This window comes from Lynx canadensis, chromosome B2 (genome assembly GCF_007474595.2).
Source record: "Lynx canadensis isolate LIC74 chromosome B2, mLynCan4.pri.v2, whole genome shotgun sequence".
In the NCBI taxonomy this organism is placed as follows: Eukaryota; Metazoa; Chordata; class Mammalia; order Carnivora; family Felidae; genus Lynx; species Lynx canadensis.
Window position 1 is genome coordinate 137,615,994 of NC_044307.1, and position 14,437 is coordinate 137,630,430.

At 43.3% G+C, this 14,437-nt stretch overlaps 1 protein-coding gene across 1 annotated transcript in view; it reads right to left on the reverse strand.

Annotated features, from left to right (window-relative positions):
• Positions 1-3,444: 3,444 nt before the first annotated feature.
• SYNE1 (spectrin repeat containing nuclear envelope protein 1) overlaps positions 3,445-14,437 on the reverse strand; it is a 480,852-nt gene continuing 469,859 nt past the window's right edge. Inside the window, 3 exon segments of the mRNA XM_030316617.2 lie at positions 3,445-4,410; positions 11,952-12,010; positions 13,396-13,488. Coding sequence (XP_030172477.1) covers positions 4,170-4,410; positions 11,952-12,010; positions 13,396-13,488 — 393 coding nt within the window. The 3' untranslated portion in view covers positions 3,445-4,169.

Here is a 14,437-nt window from a genome sequence, read left to right on the forward strand (position 1 = left end):
GGTGAGAAGCCAGGAACTGAAAAATAAAAGCCATTCCTTTTAAGTTTCATCGTCTCTGGATTAATTTAGGTCTGACAACCAGTCTATTATCACAGCGTATTATTAAATCTAAAATGTAAATGACTACTCCTGGTGAAACGCCCCTTTGCATCGCCCGAACTTGGTGCTGCACGGGACAAAGCTGGAAATGGCCTTCAGGCTCGTACATCACTGCACCTGTCTCCGTTTCCACAGACTTACATTCACGCTCTTCAGAAACGCACCCCACTGCAACAGAAATCAGGTGACAAAGAAGTTAAAGGGAGAAGACATTTGTTGACAGAAAATTAAGACGGATCTAACAGACTTAATCTCCTTCTTCTCCCCTAAGTCAGATATCATTTCTATCAGGTTCCCTTCTAGTCTCCTCAGTTGCGCTCACCCCAAGTTTCGGGATATAACCGGTGGAGGAAAGTACAGGTTCTTCTGTATGTCAAAGGCACTGTAAGGGTTGCCTCAATGGGTAATTAAACAAGAAGTGACGGGGTCCTGGCTGAGACTGGCCTCCCGAGGTCTGAGGCAGGTCATACACCGTTGTGAACATTTGATAAACACCATGATATGAGGGGATGTTCCTCTGCCTGGAGTTTTGGAACCTATTCAGCACATGCTCTAAGACTCACATTGCCACACAGTTCCCCGAGGACACATTGGTGATGCTGGACTAGCCGGTGACGCTGGGGGTGGGGGCGGGGGCAGAGATCCCAATTATTAGGACTGGTCTTGGGCCCATCCACACCAGCTCCTGGAGACCCTGTGTTTCTGGCCGTGATCAGTTTTCATACATCAACTCGCCTCACCTTTTTTTTGCTTTACGGTCTCTTCTGTGGCTTGTCAATAAAATTCTGTAGCTTTAGTTTCTTAATAACTGGCCCCAGGGAATAGGCTGTAGATCAGTCTTTTTTTTTTTTTTTTTTTTTTTTTACAGGAAGATCTTTTCCTTTTTGTACAGGAAATCTCAGACCTCAGCTTGCTGAATTTCTCACCGAAGCCTTTTGAAGGTATCTCTTCTCTCTTCTTACAAAAACAAGGGAAGCGGCTGCCACCCCATTTTCCAGGCAGCAACATTCCTGCTCCCCAGGGGCAGTTTTCCAGAAAAGCTTTCACTCTTCCCTGGGTTTCCTGTTAAGTCACTGCTTTTATTTTTCCAAACCTTCGTTTCTCCATGTTAGCTCTGGACTTTCTCTTTCCTCACCATTTCTAACATTTTCTGTTTGCTTGTGCAAATCTCATGATCCAACTGTAATTAACTCTATATTCCTGGTCAGCTGATGGCCTCTCTTCCTCACTCACTACCCTCAGGATCACCCGCTACCTCCAGGCCACAGCAGGGCTCCTGACAGTCCTTACTCCAGGAATGAGGGCCCTTCAACCCCCTGTACATTCTTTTAAAAGCCTCATCTTACCCCCGAAGCCTTTGCTGAACATGTTCTCTGTCTCTGTTAACAGGATAGCTGGGGGCACAGGTAAGGGTGCTCCTAATGCTGTCCGGCATCCCCTTCCTGAAAAGGTAGGTAGGAGTGAGGGCTCCAGGCAGAGGTACCCGACTGTGGCTGGCGTGGTCCTCACTAGACCAGTCATATCACCACCCGGGGGAAGCCATGACCTCGTGGCTTCTTCAATGCTTACATTCACCAGAACTTTCCACTTTGTTCTGTTCCGATGCTGGATTGTCTGAGTCTTCTAAAGTTTAATAGGAACACGAGTCATGCAACCCTGTGTGTGTCACGGTGGTTTTTAGAAAGGCACAAAAAGACGACACTCAAGATTTTTCTTAAAACCGAACTTTTTTCTCAGCCACATGGAACACTTGTCTTCAGTGATGGGAGATGCCTAGTGAGTCAGTGAATCATAATGTGGAGAAGGGACGGCTCTGCAGTCTCGTGATGCTGGGTTTTTTCCACGACTAATGCCTCCTTGTGTGGCGATTTCCCTCACAGGGGCAACGTGTGTGTCTGGAAGGGCTGGACTGCTCCTGAGGCCGGCCCACCACTTCTTGGATTTCGGAGCAGGAGTGGCAGGGAAGCGAGGGAGGACCGAGGCCCAATCTCAGGTGAGGCTGCCCGCAGCTCCAATCTCAGCCACTGTTCACCGCCTTTCCAGAAGCAGGAAGATGGGAGGCTGCGGCACAGTTTTCTCTTCCTTAAAAAAGAACAACGCAACTCCGATCTGATCCCTGAGCGGGGCTTCATGGGGAATGAGACAGGAATAACCTGACAGTAGAAAGCAGAAGAGCCACGTGAGGAAAGGTCAGTAGAAGGAAGTCTTAAAGATAGTCCAACAGCGATCAGGAGAGTCTTCCTGCTGGTGGCTTGTGAGGTGAGTCTTGGGAGAGAGGAGACATGGAGCAGTGAGAAGAAAACTGTGGAGGTAAGACAGTACAAGGCAGTGCTTTTCAACAGTCAGTAGAGCTACACTCACCTCAGGCACGCTGCCAGGTGGTACCCCCAGGGATAGGATGAGAAGGTCTGCAGTGATCCCAGGAATTGGGAAACCTAGTAAACCGCAGGAACCCGAGCTGAGATGGCATTCAGGCTACAGATATCATGGAAACCGCAGCAGGCAGTTTCAGGCAGTTTTGAGTACCTCCGCTTTGTTGAAATTGTCCACAGCGGGCAGGATTTGTAAACGAAATACCTACAGGAGTTAGACCGGTGCAAGTGGTGACAGGAGTTGAGAGGGTAGAAGAGCGAATGTAGAAGCGGTCTCTTCCTGTTCTTCAGGGGACAGAAACCACATCACCCCGGCAATTATCGTCACGCAGGAATATGCACCTAATACATCGGAGCTTTCCATTTTCAGGAGGAGCTGGAGACCTGGGCTTTACATAAACCTTCCTCTTCCAATTATCCAAGGATGGATTAAAACACCATGGGCACCAAACAATTCCATGAGGGCCAAGGCTTGGCAAGATCAGAAGGGCAGAGTAAAATCTTACTGTATGTGGAATTGAATGATGGATGAAAACCGTATTTCTTCTGGTAGACAAAGAAAAGCAATAGGCTTTGGATACAGTAGGGACATGAACAAGAATGCTTTAGGAAAATCCACATGGCTATTGTGGATCCTTAGGATGGAGTGGAGACAGGGTCTCAGTCAGGAGATTAAATGGGGTTTCTTCCAACTGGGCAAAGGGAATAGAGAAGAAAGGGGGCTGTGAAAGGTGTTGGGGAATAAGAGGTCAGGAGATACCACTAGCTATGGGAAAGGAGGGTGAAAGGAAGCATCCAGAATCCTTTATGTCTAAATGTGCACTACCTGTAATCATCCTCTTAACATATACTTATGTTTCAGTTTCACTCATTCTGCAAAAACGATCATTTAGGTTACATTCTGATAAGGGTCTGCCTAATAGGTAAATGTAGAGTCATTTGTTTAAGGGGAAGAAAAAAAGCACAGACAAAATATTTTATAGTATCTATAATAAATGCAAAGAAATCAATACAAACAAAACTTGGCTTTAGCAAACTGTACATACATAAATATCTTTTTTTTAACTATAACATTCAACTTTTTTTTCACATAAAGCCTTCCATGATCTTATTTATTACATCCAGTTTTTCTTTATACCTTTAAAAAAGTGCCTTTTAGATTTACAGCTTGTGCTTCTAAAGCAAAGGTTAGAACATCATGCCCCAAAGGAAAACAAGGTAAACAGAAAGGTGGCATATAAGCTCTTAAAAATTGTATGTTACAAGGTTCTAAAATCTCTGCAGCACTGATTGGTTGGTAGATTGTTCGATGCCAACATGGCATTCTGGAAGAGTCCTTTACCAAATGGATGGAGCAGCACCGTGGGAAAGGTGCCCGGACAGTCTACTGAAGTCCTTGGGTATGCATAGAATGGGCCAGTGGCCCAGAACTCATGCGTCCAGAGAACAATGGAGGTCCTTAATCTCTTTAGTGCTGAGGCTCAGAGTTTCAAAGAAAATTTCTTCCCAACCTGTCGTGTCTGCTCTCCTCCTGTCATTATTTACCATCCCCCTCCGAAGCCATGATTTGCACACAGAGGCTACAGAGGAGGGCTAACGCTGCCACACCCGGGGCATTGCCAAGATGCAGGTCCTCTTTGGGTTAGCGTAGGATTGCTTTTGGCCAAATCCTCTACATGCGGCTGGCATCGGCCTGGTTCAGAGTGGAGGAGGGCCGTTTGTGTATCTGAGCATGGGGTGGAATGACCGGGCAAAGTTGTTGGAGAGGGCACAACTATAGTCTTCCTCTGACATTGGTACGAGGCAGGCGAGCCCGATGAGGAGCAACAGGAGAAGCTGGAGTGGAAGGGCCGCGCGGAGGACTCTGAGTAAGAAGGCCCGGCCGGACCGAGCTGGCCGAGGCTCAGAAAGGGAGGAATCGCAGCCACCTTTTATGGACCTGAGAGGAGAATCAACATAAACAACTCAAATATCTCAAATGCTGGATGGATGCTGCTTTTTGCTTCCTCACCTTCCTGGAAGCTAGAGGACCATGCCAAACACAACCCAACCCGTCAATTAGCTGGCAGCCTTCTGCGGTAGGGGATCTCCCACCACCACATGAAGAGTGTTTTGGAAACTTCCCTGATGAAAAATAAACATTTAGTCAGTCAACTAAAGGCAGCTCATTGGGTTCAAATTCCACCCCTTAATTTGGTGAAACATTTCCCTTCAACAAAGATAACTGCCCTATACACATTCTACCAGCATAGATTAAGTAGATCCAGGATAATTCAAATGTGGATGTTTGATGTGGGACATTTTTGGTTTCACAGTATCAGTAGCACCATTAGGCAAAATAGTTGCTGTCAGAATCATACAAAGTATCCCATCTAGCCATCCTGGATGTGCCGAAATCCATGCAGCAAGGATAAGAACATCCACGGCCATCTTGCAGAGACCCATCAAGTTTAAATAATCTTAGAGCATACCCTGGTTTCATCTTGCACTGAATCAGCATCTGACCCTGACCCAAGTGGGTTCCAAAGCTGTAGGAACAAGGCGACAGCAGAGTCGGTCTACAGGACACTGATGTGGAACGACATGGATTCTAGGCCGATCCCATCTATCACTAGCTCTGTGACTTCGGGAAATGGACACCATTTTCTGAGCAGAACAGGTTGTCTTCTTGAAGGCTCCTTCTAGACTCAAAGTTCCAAGTTTGCCTATCTACTTCCATTTTTCCATCTCCCTTTATATAGTGCATTAGAGATTAGGTATGAATCAAGAAAGATGGCAAAATATTGAATATGGAAATAAGTCCTGGCTATAGGATGCACTGTTTTCTCTTTGTGATCATCTGTTGATGTCTTGTTTGGTTAGTAGTGGAAAAGTCATAGAAGGAAATGTTATTTACAAGAAGCATTTGTACATACACACATAACACACATGCATGCACGCACACACAAAACACTGCAGGAGCAGAAAGAATTTATGTACCAATGAGACACATTCCTCCATACCTAGTATGAGTTCCCTAATGGTTATAATATCACTAAGAGTAAGGACACTGAATGTGAGGCCACTGGAGAGATATGAAGGTGGAAAAACGATATTGGTTACTCTGTACATTTTTCTCGTACGAAAACATTGTGTTTCTAGCTATATCCTGTTAGCCATTAATGTCTGAAAACATCACATTCATATAAGTGGGGGAGAAGGGGTATCCCAAAGAAAATGACTGTTAAGATAAAAAGCAGACATAATCCCCCTAAAAAAAGGAACAGAGGGAGTACTCAAAGCTTTCTTATGACACCATCAAAGACAGGTGTGAGACGAACAGGTTAGTCCTGCAGGAGCCCCAAGCAGCCACATACCATACTGTGTTTCTGGTACAGTTCTTGCAGTGTAATGAAAATACAAATCATTGGCCCAAACTGGGACTGTATTCTTTTCCAAAGTCGAAAACTAATGGCTGTGTGACCTTGAACAACTCATTTCACCTCTACGTGCCAACTTCTTCAAACCCTTCAAATTAGGTTAGATGGCCTTCCAACTTGGAAGTTCCATATTTTATACATTTTACGTCTTCTAATAATTGGTCAGTATAAATAATCTACCAACTGAGAGACCGTAAGAGTTTAACCACCATCTAGTGGTCAAACTGATTAACTGCCCTCATGCTAAGACCAATGAGTTATTCCTAATGAACTGAATAGGAAAGGTGAAAATATAGTAGAGCATAAATGAAGTATGTCACATAGCTATTAATGGAAGGAAAAAATAGAAGCTTCTCAAGCTACATAATTATAAAATATTCATGGTGAAATAAAGCCTTAGAGAATATCTAATCCACCTTCTAACTTTGTAGATAAGTGGCTAAGGAGAGTTAACATTACTCTTCTAATTGCTGGGCAACACACTAAGCATTTATCCTATTCTCTCACTTAATCCCCATTATAGTCCTCCTCTGTGTGCTTGTTATCTACATTTTATAGATGATGGAAAGGAGACTCAGAGAGAGGAAGTAACTGCCTCAAGGTTATATAGCTAGCAAGTGGCAGAACTGAGATTTCCACCCTGAGATTTTTAACTCCCCAAACTTGGCCTCTATGGATAGGGTAAATCACTGGCCACAAATCACACAATTAAATGAAGAGCTCTAGCAGGAAGCCAGGGTTCTCACGTCCCTGCTCGGCAACCACATTCTCTGCAACTTCTGTTGTTTGGTGACACAAATGAAAGTTGTCCAGGTCACATTTATGTCACAGGTATCTCACGTGTAGAAACAAAGGAGACGATACTTGTATCTTACAATATTTGGAAGTGAGTGATTTCCTCGTGTCTAAACCAAATGCCTCTAATCATGAAGCCCCACAGATCAAGTCAGCCTATGGACACGAGGGCATTTTGTTTGAGGCAATTGTGCAACCTTGGGCAAGTAGTTTAGTCTCTCTGGTCTTCATGTTTCTCATTTGCAAAGACAAGGGTGCATTAATATCCTAAAATCATTTTGGCTGTGACAGTGTATGAATTCAATGGTTTGCCTTAAAGTGTCGTGAGAAGAATGAGACAGCTACCTACGAACTCTGGATTGAATTTTCCTTCAATATATCTTTCCCTTGACCTGAAAATATGCCCGGACAAACAACACTTGCCACCTGTCACTGGGAGAGTTACAACAGGAGGACAGAAGACAGCTCCACATTTCCTCATTATTCAACATTTAAATAAAGTGAGGGGATTTCCAACTGAGCCTTTTTCTTTAGAAGACATTTAAGGACATCAGTTATGGACACATTTATGTGTGTAATTGATAATGCAATTTTGCTGACAGAGGTGAATAGCCTCTGTTTGTCAATTATTATCTTCTTTTAGCAATGAAGCCAAAGATCAAGATCAAAACAAGGGCTGCCCATTGACAAGTCCACTCCTGAGAAAAACTAGAAAGGTCATCATCTTTGGAATATGGGCTCTGTTGAAGGACATGGCACATTTAACAGCATCAGAGCATTCCTTATTAAAATGTAATTAGTGTGTGCCTTCTAATGTTGAAAATGCTAACCTAGGGAGACGTAATGGGCCGAGATAGGGACAAAGAGAACACACAGTGATTAGTAAGCTTCTGTGCAGCTGACTGCTCCTAGAAATGTCCACGTTATCTACTGAGAAAAACTGCCACCCACTGGGGGCAACTACCAGGGTGTCAACATGCCCAATGTTGCCTCTTCTTAGGACGAGCCTGAGCTACAGCTTTTGATACCAACAGGATAATGGTACCAGGGGGCACTTTTAGTATTTATCTATTGACCTAAGACCACCTGCATCAAAAGTCTTGGGAAATTTGACAAGGGAAAGAACAAAGACAACTCATTGGTCACTCATCGTTCTCCAATGGCCTTACTACATCAGTGGATGCCAGCTGAAACTGTGTTTATAGAGGAGGAAGAAATGAAATGTGTAAACTTATCCAAGGAACTTAATCGATGGAGGTATTTCTGTCCAGCCAAAGTGTGCTTATTCTCTACAAGTAAATATTTATTTTATAATTTTTCTCACTCATTCAAATTTTGGGGTAAAGACTTGTCCAGGAGTTGCTTTCATCTCTTTCCCAAAATGCGTATAGTTGTGGGAGAAGGAAGATGGTAGCCGAGGAAGCTGTATAGAACAACACACCGCACAAAAGAAAAGTATGAGCAAGGCACGTAAGAGTCCTGACAGCGTGTACAAAGGATGACTCATCTCAAAGCGTTTACACGATCAAGGAGAACAAAATGAATTACTTGTGGGCATAAATTATTTAAAGGCAAGCGAAAAGAAACTCTCAATTCATTTTGTTACTTGTTAGTTAACACTGCCAGGATAGTAGTAGGAATTTATTTTGAGGAGATACCCAGGTTGTGTCTGATCTTGCTGCCTGCTCTTGTGTGAATAATCTTTGTTCCCTGCATATGTGGCACAGAAGACAAATTTCCAGAATCAATTTAGGATTCCTGCCTTCTCAAAAAAAAAAAAAAAAAACCAATATTTTTTATTGTTCGAACTGGCTCGTCTGAAGCAGTTTAAGGCAGGCTGTGGTAGTCCAAGCCTGGGAGCTGGCTGTGTAAAGGATCCCACCCACCAACAGCCCTTTGGCAGAGTGAAGTGATTCATGAGCTAGGATCCAGAGTCAGGTAGACCTGGTTCAAATCTTAAATCTCCATGCCTCTAATCCTCAGTGTCCTTGTCTGTACAATTGGGAATATAGCCATGCCCTGGGGGTGTGGTAAGGGTTAAATGAGGTAATGCATATTCAGTGCTTCGCATAGTGCTCAGGACACTTTAAGTGCTAAACAAATGTCACAATTTATCATTATTATCTTATCATCCTATTGAAGCAAAGGTGTGCTAACTCCTACCACTGGGAATCAGCTGTACTCCGCCTTTTCTCCCAGGAAAATAGTCCTGATTCATTAGTAGTGCCTTCAAAGATGTGACACATTTGCCAAAGTGGCTGACTTGTTCCTGGGAAACACTGGGAATGCATACCTCAAAATATTAGAAAAGAAAAACATATTGGAGCCTTATCCCATAACTGTCCTCAGCTGTGGTGCCAGCCTGTCCTAGAAGGGAGGCTCTTTGAAGGCTATGAGTAAGCGGGTCCCCAGGGAGCAGCCTGACAGAAAAGACTTGAAGAAAAATTCCATAAGAAACTGACTCATGGAATGACTTCTCATTCCATCTGGGTCCTCTGTGCAGAAGGTGCTAGAGACCAAAGGTGTCCAAGGAAGTTTTGCATGTTAGAATTTTTGGTTAGGTTTTGGAATGAGGTCATCACTTCCCTGTATCCAGACTACAGGGCAATTATTCCTTTGTCTTTCTGGAATTTGGAGTTAAGTCTTTCTTTTTGTCAACTTCAAATAATCCACAGTAGAGTTTTGAAGACTTCCTGCTGATCGAGTTAGACAATTTTAAGTCAAAAGTAGGAAAAAAGTCCGGCTGGACCATCGTAAGCATTACTTCTTAAATCTCTCTAATCTAAAAAATGATGAATAGGTACCGTGAATATACGCATGATATTTTTCAACTGTTTATAATTTTTCAGGAGTCTTGAGGAGCTCCTTGTAATTGATTTAGGGAATCTGTAGATTCTGAGACATTGCAGGTCTTTTAATGGCAGGAGCCATACGATATTACTTTTATAAGCCCAGGGTCTAAACATAGTATGTGTACAGTAACTAATGGCATCAATCTATATGTGGGCTTAGAATATTATGTAAGAGGACATAGAACAGCGGCCATAAAATCAAACTGAAACCATATAGAGCAGATAAGCGACTGCATTCACACCAGCCCTTAAACAACAAAAATAATATAAGAACCCCCTCCTTCAAACTGATACCCACTTTCTTCCACCTCCACCTCTTCCGTCTCTTAGGAAGAACACGTGTCTAAAATTTTCTATTGTAGATTGCTGGGGTCAACGTTCTAAACTTTGCGCTTCTGCCATAGCCTTTCAAATTTGCTGGACCAGTGCAAGATCAAACACAAGGTACACTCAAGTGTCAATGTAATGGAACACCGTGACAACCTGGATTATGAGTGAAGTTAATTCTTTCTCAGCAGACTCTGCATTCCATTGTCGGGGTTGGATGCACCCAAGCAGAAGTGCCAAAAAGTCAAGAGGTCCAAGAATGTTCAACCACAGCCTGTCTGCCAAGGTGTTTGATGACGTCTGCCATTCGGGTGTAGATCACTTGTATTCCAGACCCTCTAAGTAGCAAAGTAAATACTGTGCCGTGTGCTCAGAAAGATGTTAATAAACAGCGCTGGACAGAGCAGAGCTGAAAGGCGCCTTGTGGATATCACAGCGAGAATGTGGCTGTCCCAGCTGCAAAGCCCTGTTAGGAGACGTGTTGAAACACTTGCTGCCCTAAGAAACGATGCCTTTGACATTTTCAGAAGACCTGTGCGACTGTCTGAAAGAATTGGGGGAGCAGACTGATGAGGTATCGGGAAACCAAAAGGCGGTTGCCATTGGTGTCGCAGAATAATATAAGAGCTTTTCCCTTCTCATCACCATCATGTACGTCAGCCAAAGAATTCATCTCTGGTATCCTAGAAGGACTGCTATGGGGACAGTCCCCATCTCTGTTCATGGCACCTCAGCATTTTGTGGAGAAAAGATGGACAAAACAATGATCTGGCTATAGTAGATGATAGGCTTTTCTTGTAGGGGACTAAGACAACATCAGGGCACTGGTAGACGTCCATCATTAGCTTCAAAAATCCTTGTGAGTTTTTCTCCATTCATATTTCATTATTGGTATTTCATTATGGACAAACCCCCCCCCCAAAAAAAAACTGTCTCCAAACCAAACCGAAGGGAATGAAAAAAAGAAAAAGTACAGTCAAGGGAGACTTAAAACCAGAAAGCACATCAAAGTACATTCTGCATTGCTTCGGCTGAGTAGGAATGACCAAATAAAATATCCAGTCTCTTCAGCACACAGCTGGAAAACTAAAACTATTACTCAGGGGTTGTTTACAGTTCTACACTTCCTTACCCCTCACCCTCCTTTCAAGAATTTCGATTCCAGCTCGGTGGTGAGAAGTTTCCAGAGGGGCAAACTACTTTAGCAGTGAACTGCTTGGGACTGGAATGAAAAATCAGCTCCAAAGACAGTGTTTTCATTTTTTAAAAAGTTGTCTCAGGGAATATGAACTGATTAGTGAAAGGGCAGGAGAGCACAGACATCACACCAACAACGAAGAAGGCAAAGCACCGCTAAGTGCGGAAACAATGGACTGTTGGAAGCCAGATGTAAAGCGCGGAGTGGCAGCTGTGAGTAGGCTCTCTGGACGTTCCCGGGCAGAGGCACTGACTGCCCTTGTTTCCAGCGTGAAAGAGCTTGCCAAGTGTCAGGAAGGTGAGTGACTGAGTGTGCTGGCAGAAGAGACGTTTTAGGATAAGCAGAAGAGAGAAGGTGCTTATAAGTTTTAAATAATACCAAGTTAGGACTTGCCATTTTGAGAATTCAAAACCCACAATCTGGATAAAACATGAAAATAAAATAAAAAGCTGGGGATGTTAGTATATTTTATTCAGATCTGTGGGTTCTGTGAATGGTAAATAATTCATTGATCTATTACCTGTCTTATTGTAAAATCTAGAAATAAAGAGGATGATGAAAGTCTGCCATGAATCGAACGGTGGCTGTGCCATCCATCGCATGGAATCCTTAAGCGCACGCAGAATACAATTTGGTGAAAAGTACCAGATGGCCTACGTATAGTTAGATAAAATTTTGGTGGGATCCAAATGTTTTGTGCTCTGAGCTTTACTTATACTTTGCACTTAGAAAAGTCTTTCCCAATTTAGTAGAGAAAGGGTGTGGGACGAAACAAGTAATTTCTCAACTACCCTGAGGAAGACCAGATAGAGGCCTACCTAAATCATGGACAATTTTCATCATCCTCTTGGAGTTCTAGAACAGTGTGGAAACCAGGAGAATAAGGTACCTGCTATGTGGACTGTTGACAGAGGGTCCAGGCTGTGAGAGACTACATTTGCCTCGTGGCTGTTTGCAATGAACAGGGGTAAAGAAAGAAGAATGTTCAGTCCAGGCAAATAAAGACAAGCTACTGAAAAAAAAATTAAACTAAAAGTGCAGCAAAAGAAAAACAAATCAAATGAAATGATCAGTACCCATGAAGTCAGGAAACTGGCTTTTCTTTTGTTGAAGAAGTGAAACAGATTCACATCTCTATCATTAGTCACTGAATAAACATGAATTGTGGCTCAGGAGTCCCCACCACAGTGGGTGTATCTTCCCCCACTTCGCATGGTAGAAACACAAATGACTCTACACAAGCCAAGGATCTCTCTGTATTTACTTACAATAAATATAAAGTTCCATATGCCATGCCACGCCATATTTTTTCATCTTCTAGAACACTGAATTCGTATTAAAATCCTTGGCAGCTAAAAAATAACAATGGCAATAGGAGACTGTTCTTTGTAGAGGGAAGAAGACCTGATCGGTTAAATAAGGGCTAAAATTTGACACGAAAAGCCAGTATTCCTTCACATTCTTAAACTAGGATCTATAGGAAACTAGCGAATGTAGTAAAAAACAATCCTAAATAAGATAATAACATTTATCAGCATAGAACTTAAGTGTTTATAACAAAAAAAGTACAAATGAAATCAATATTTCTAAAAACTAAGGAAAATGGGATGGAATAAAAATGACTATAATCATAAAGCCAGACAAAAATCAATAAATAAATAACAAAACAGAACAAGCTTCTAATTACACAGAGAAATCAAAGTATAGAGGGGAGCAGGGGCCAGATTCGTCTTTTTGTCCTCACAGAATGCCAGTGAGGCAGCCCCTGAAAGGCTTTGTGGGTGAGTCTTCTTGAGCTGTTGCCTCTTGGGGGGCAGCACAGTCAACAAACACCTGGAGAACCACCTTCAGGAGTCTCTTTGCTTGCGAGTCAACAGAACCTCCGCTTGTCTCATAAATTCAATGGTCTCATGAGACACTCACAGTTTTGTCTGCTTCTGGCTGAGGCGCCCCTTTACACGGAACCTACTTTTTTAGGTGGACTATGGTGGTGGTAGTTTGAAGGGAGGAGCCACCAAAGGAACAAGGGAACACCATTGTAGCGATGGCCCTCGGAGCAAGAGAAGTAATTTGTCTCCCTGTACCAACCACACGTTGAGCCCTATTTTTTTTGAAAACCAGAACTGCTCTTTTCCATTCCCGAGTGCGTGCGGGGAGGGCCCGCGGCCTGGCTGAGGAAACAACTCTTCTCTGTGTTACTGTGATAACCCTCTTCCGTACGGGGACTCCTGCTTTCCCGGGGGGAGCCTGTGGTCCCTGCGGTAGGTATAGACACTCTCACTCCCCGGTGTTCCCTCCCACGGGCCAAGTGAAAACGACTAGTGGAAAGTTACCGTTCTTTGTCTGTTCGGGGTGCTTCTTCCTGACGTAGGACTCACAGATCCCGAGGTGTCCAGTTCATCCGCAGAAGACCAGGAAGACAAATCCTACATAGGAAACAGTTTCTTTTAATGGCTCTGTGTTCCAAAGCTGTGATGGCCTGGTGATACACAATGCATTTCCCAGCTCGTCCCCACCCACCCTCCACAAAAACCAAACCACTCCTTGGGGAAAACAGAATCAGACAACTACAAGAACAGAACCTAATCTTCTAGGGGATTAGGCTTTCCTGGTTGTAAAGTTGGTCCGGCTGGAAAATATAGGTATAGTTTTGCTACTACTATGTTGCTTGTAGCTTTACTGTTTCTCAGCAACGTGGATGTGGACGAGTGGAAGTGAAGGAGGGGAAGGAATCTTGTCTTTCAGCTACGGGCCTCTCGGGCCAGAGAGAAACCAATTCATTTGAGTTAGAAGCAAAAGATACTCATCCGGGAGCCCGCTTTTGTAGTATTTCTAGCACTCCTCTGTTATTCAGAGTAGCATGTGCTTTTGCATGCTTAGAGAAGGGCAGGGTGTCTGTGTGTTCATAACAGGATCTCACAGTTGAATGTCTGAAGTCTTACCCAGCCTCTCTGGATCTACATATGAATTTCTCAAAACCCATAATACTACCACGAGGTAGTAGATTTAAGAAAAAAAAATATATAAAAGGCAAATGAGCAGAGGACATTTTCCATGAATTAACTGCTGCCAGGAGAATTCATGCCTTCTACGGTTCAAACACAAAACTCATGCGACGACTGGTTATGATCTGCCACAGCTGTGTTACTGAAAACATGCGCATTCTTAAACCAACAAGGTAAAATACAATGCCACAATAGTGATGGTGAAGCGTTAGCAGTAACGATCACAAGAGGTCTTTTTGATGTAACAGAATCAAAAGCAGTGTCCTATCACAAAAGTTTGAGTCGCTTTCTTTTGACACAGGACTCGTAAGAGCAGTGATTGAGAGTGGGCACTCTATTCCGACAAGTACCACATTCAAAGTCCTTCTAA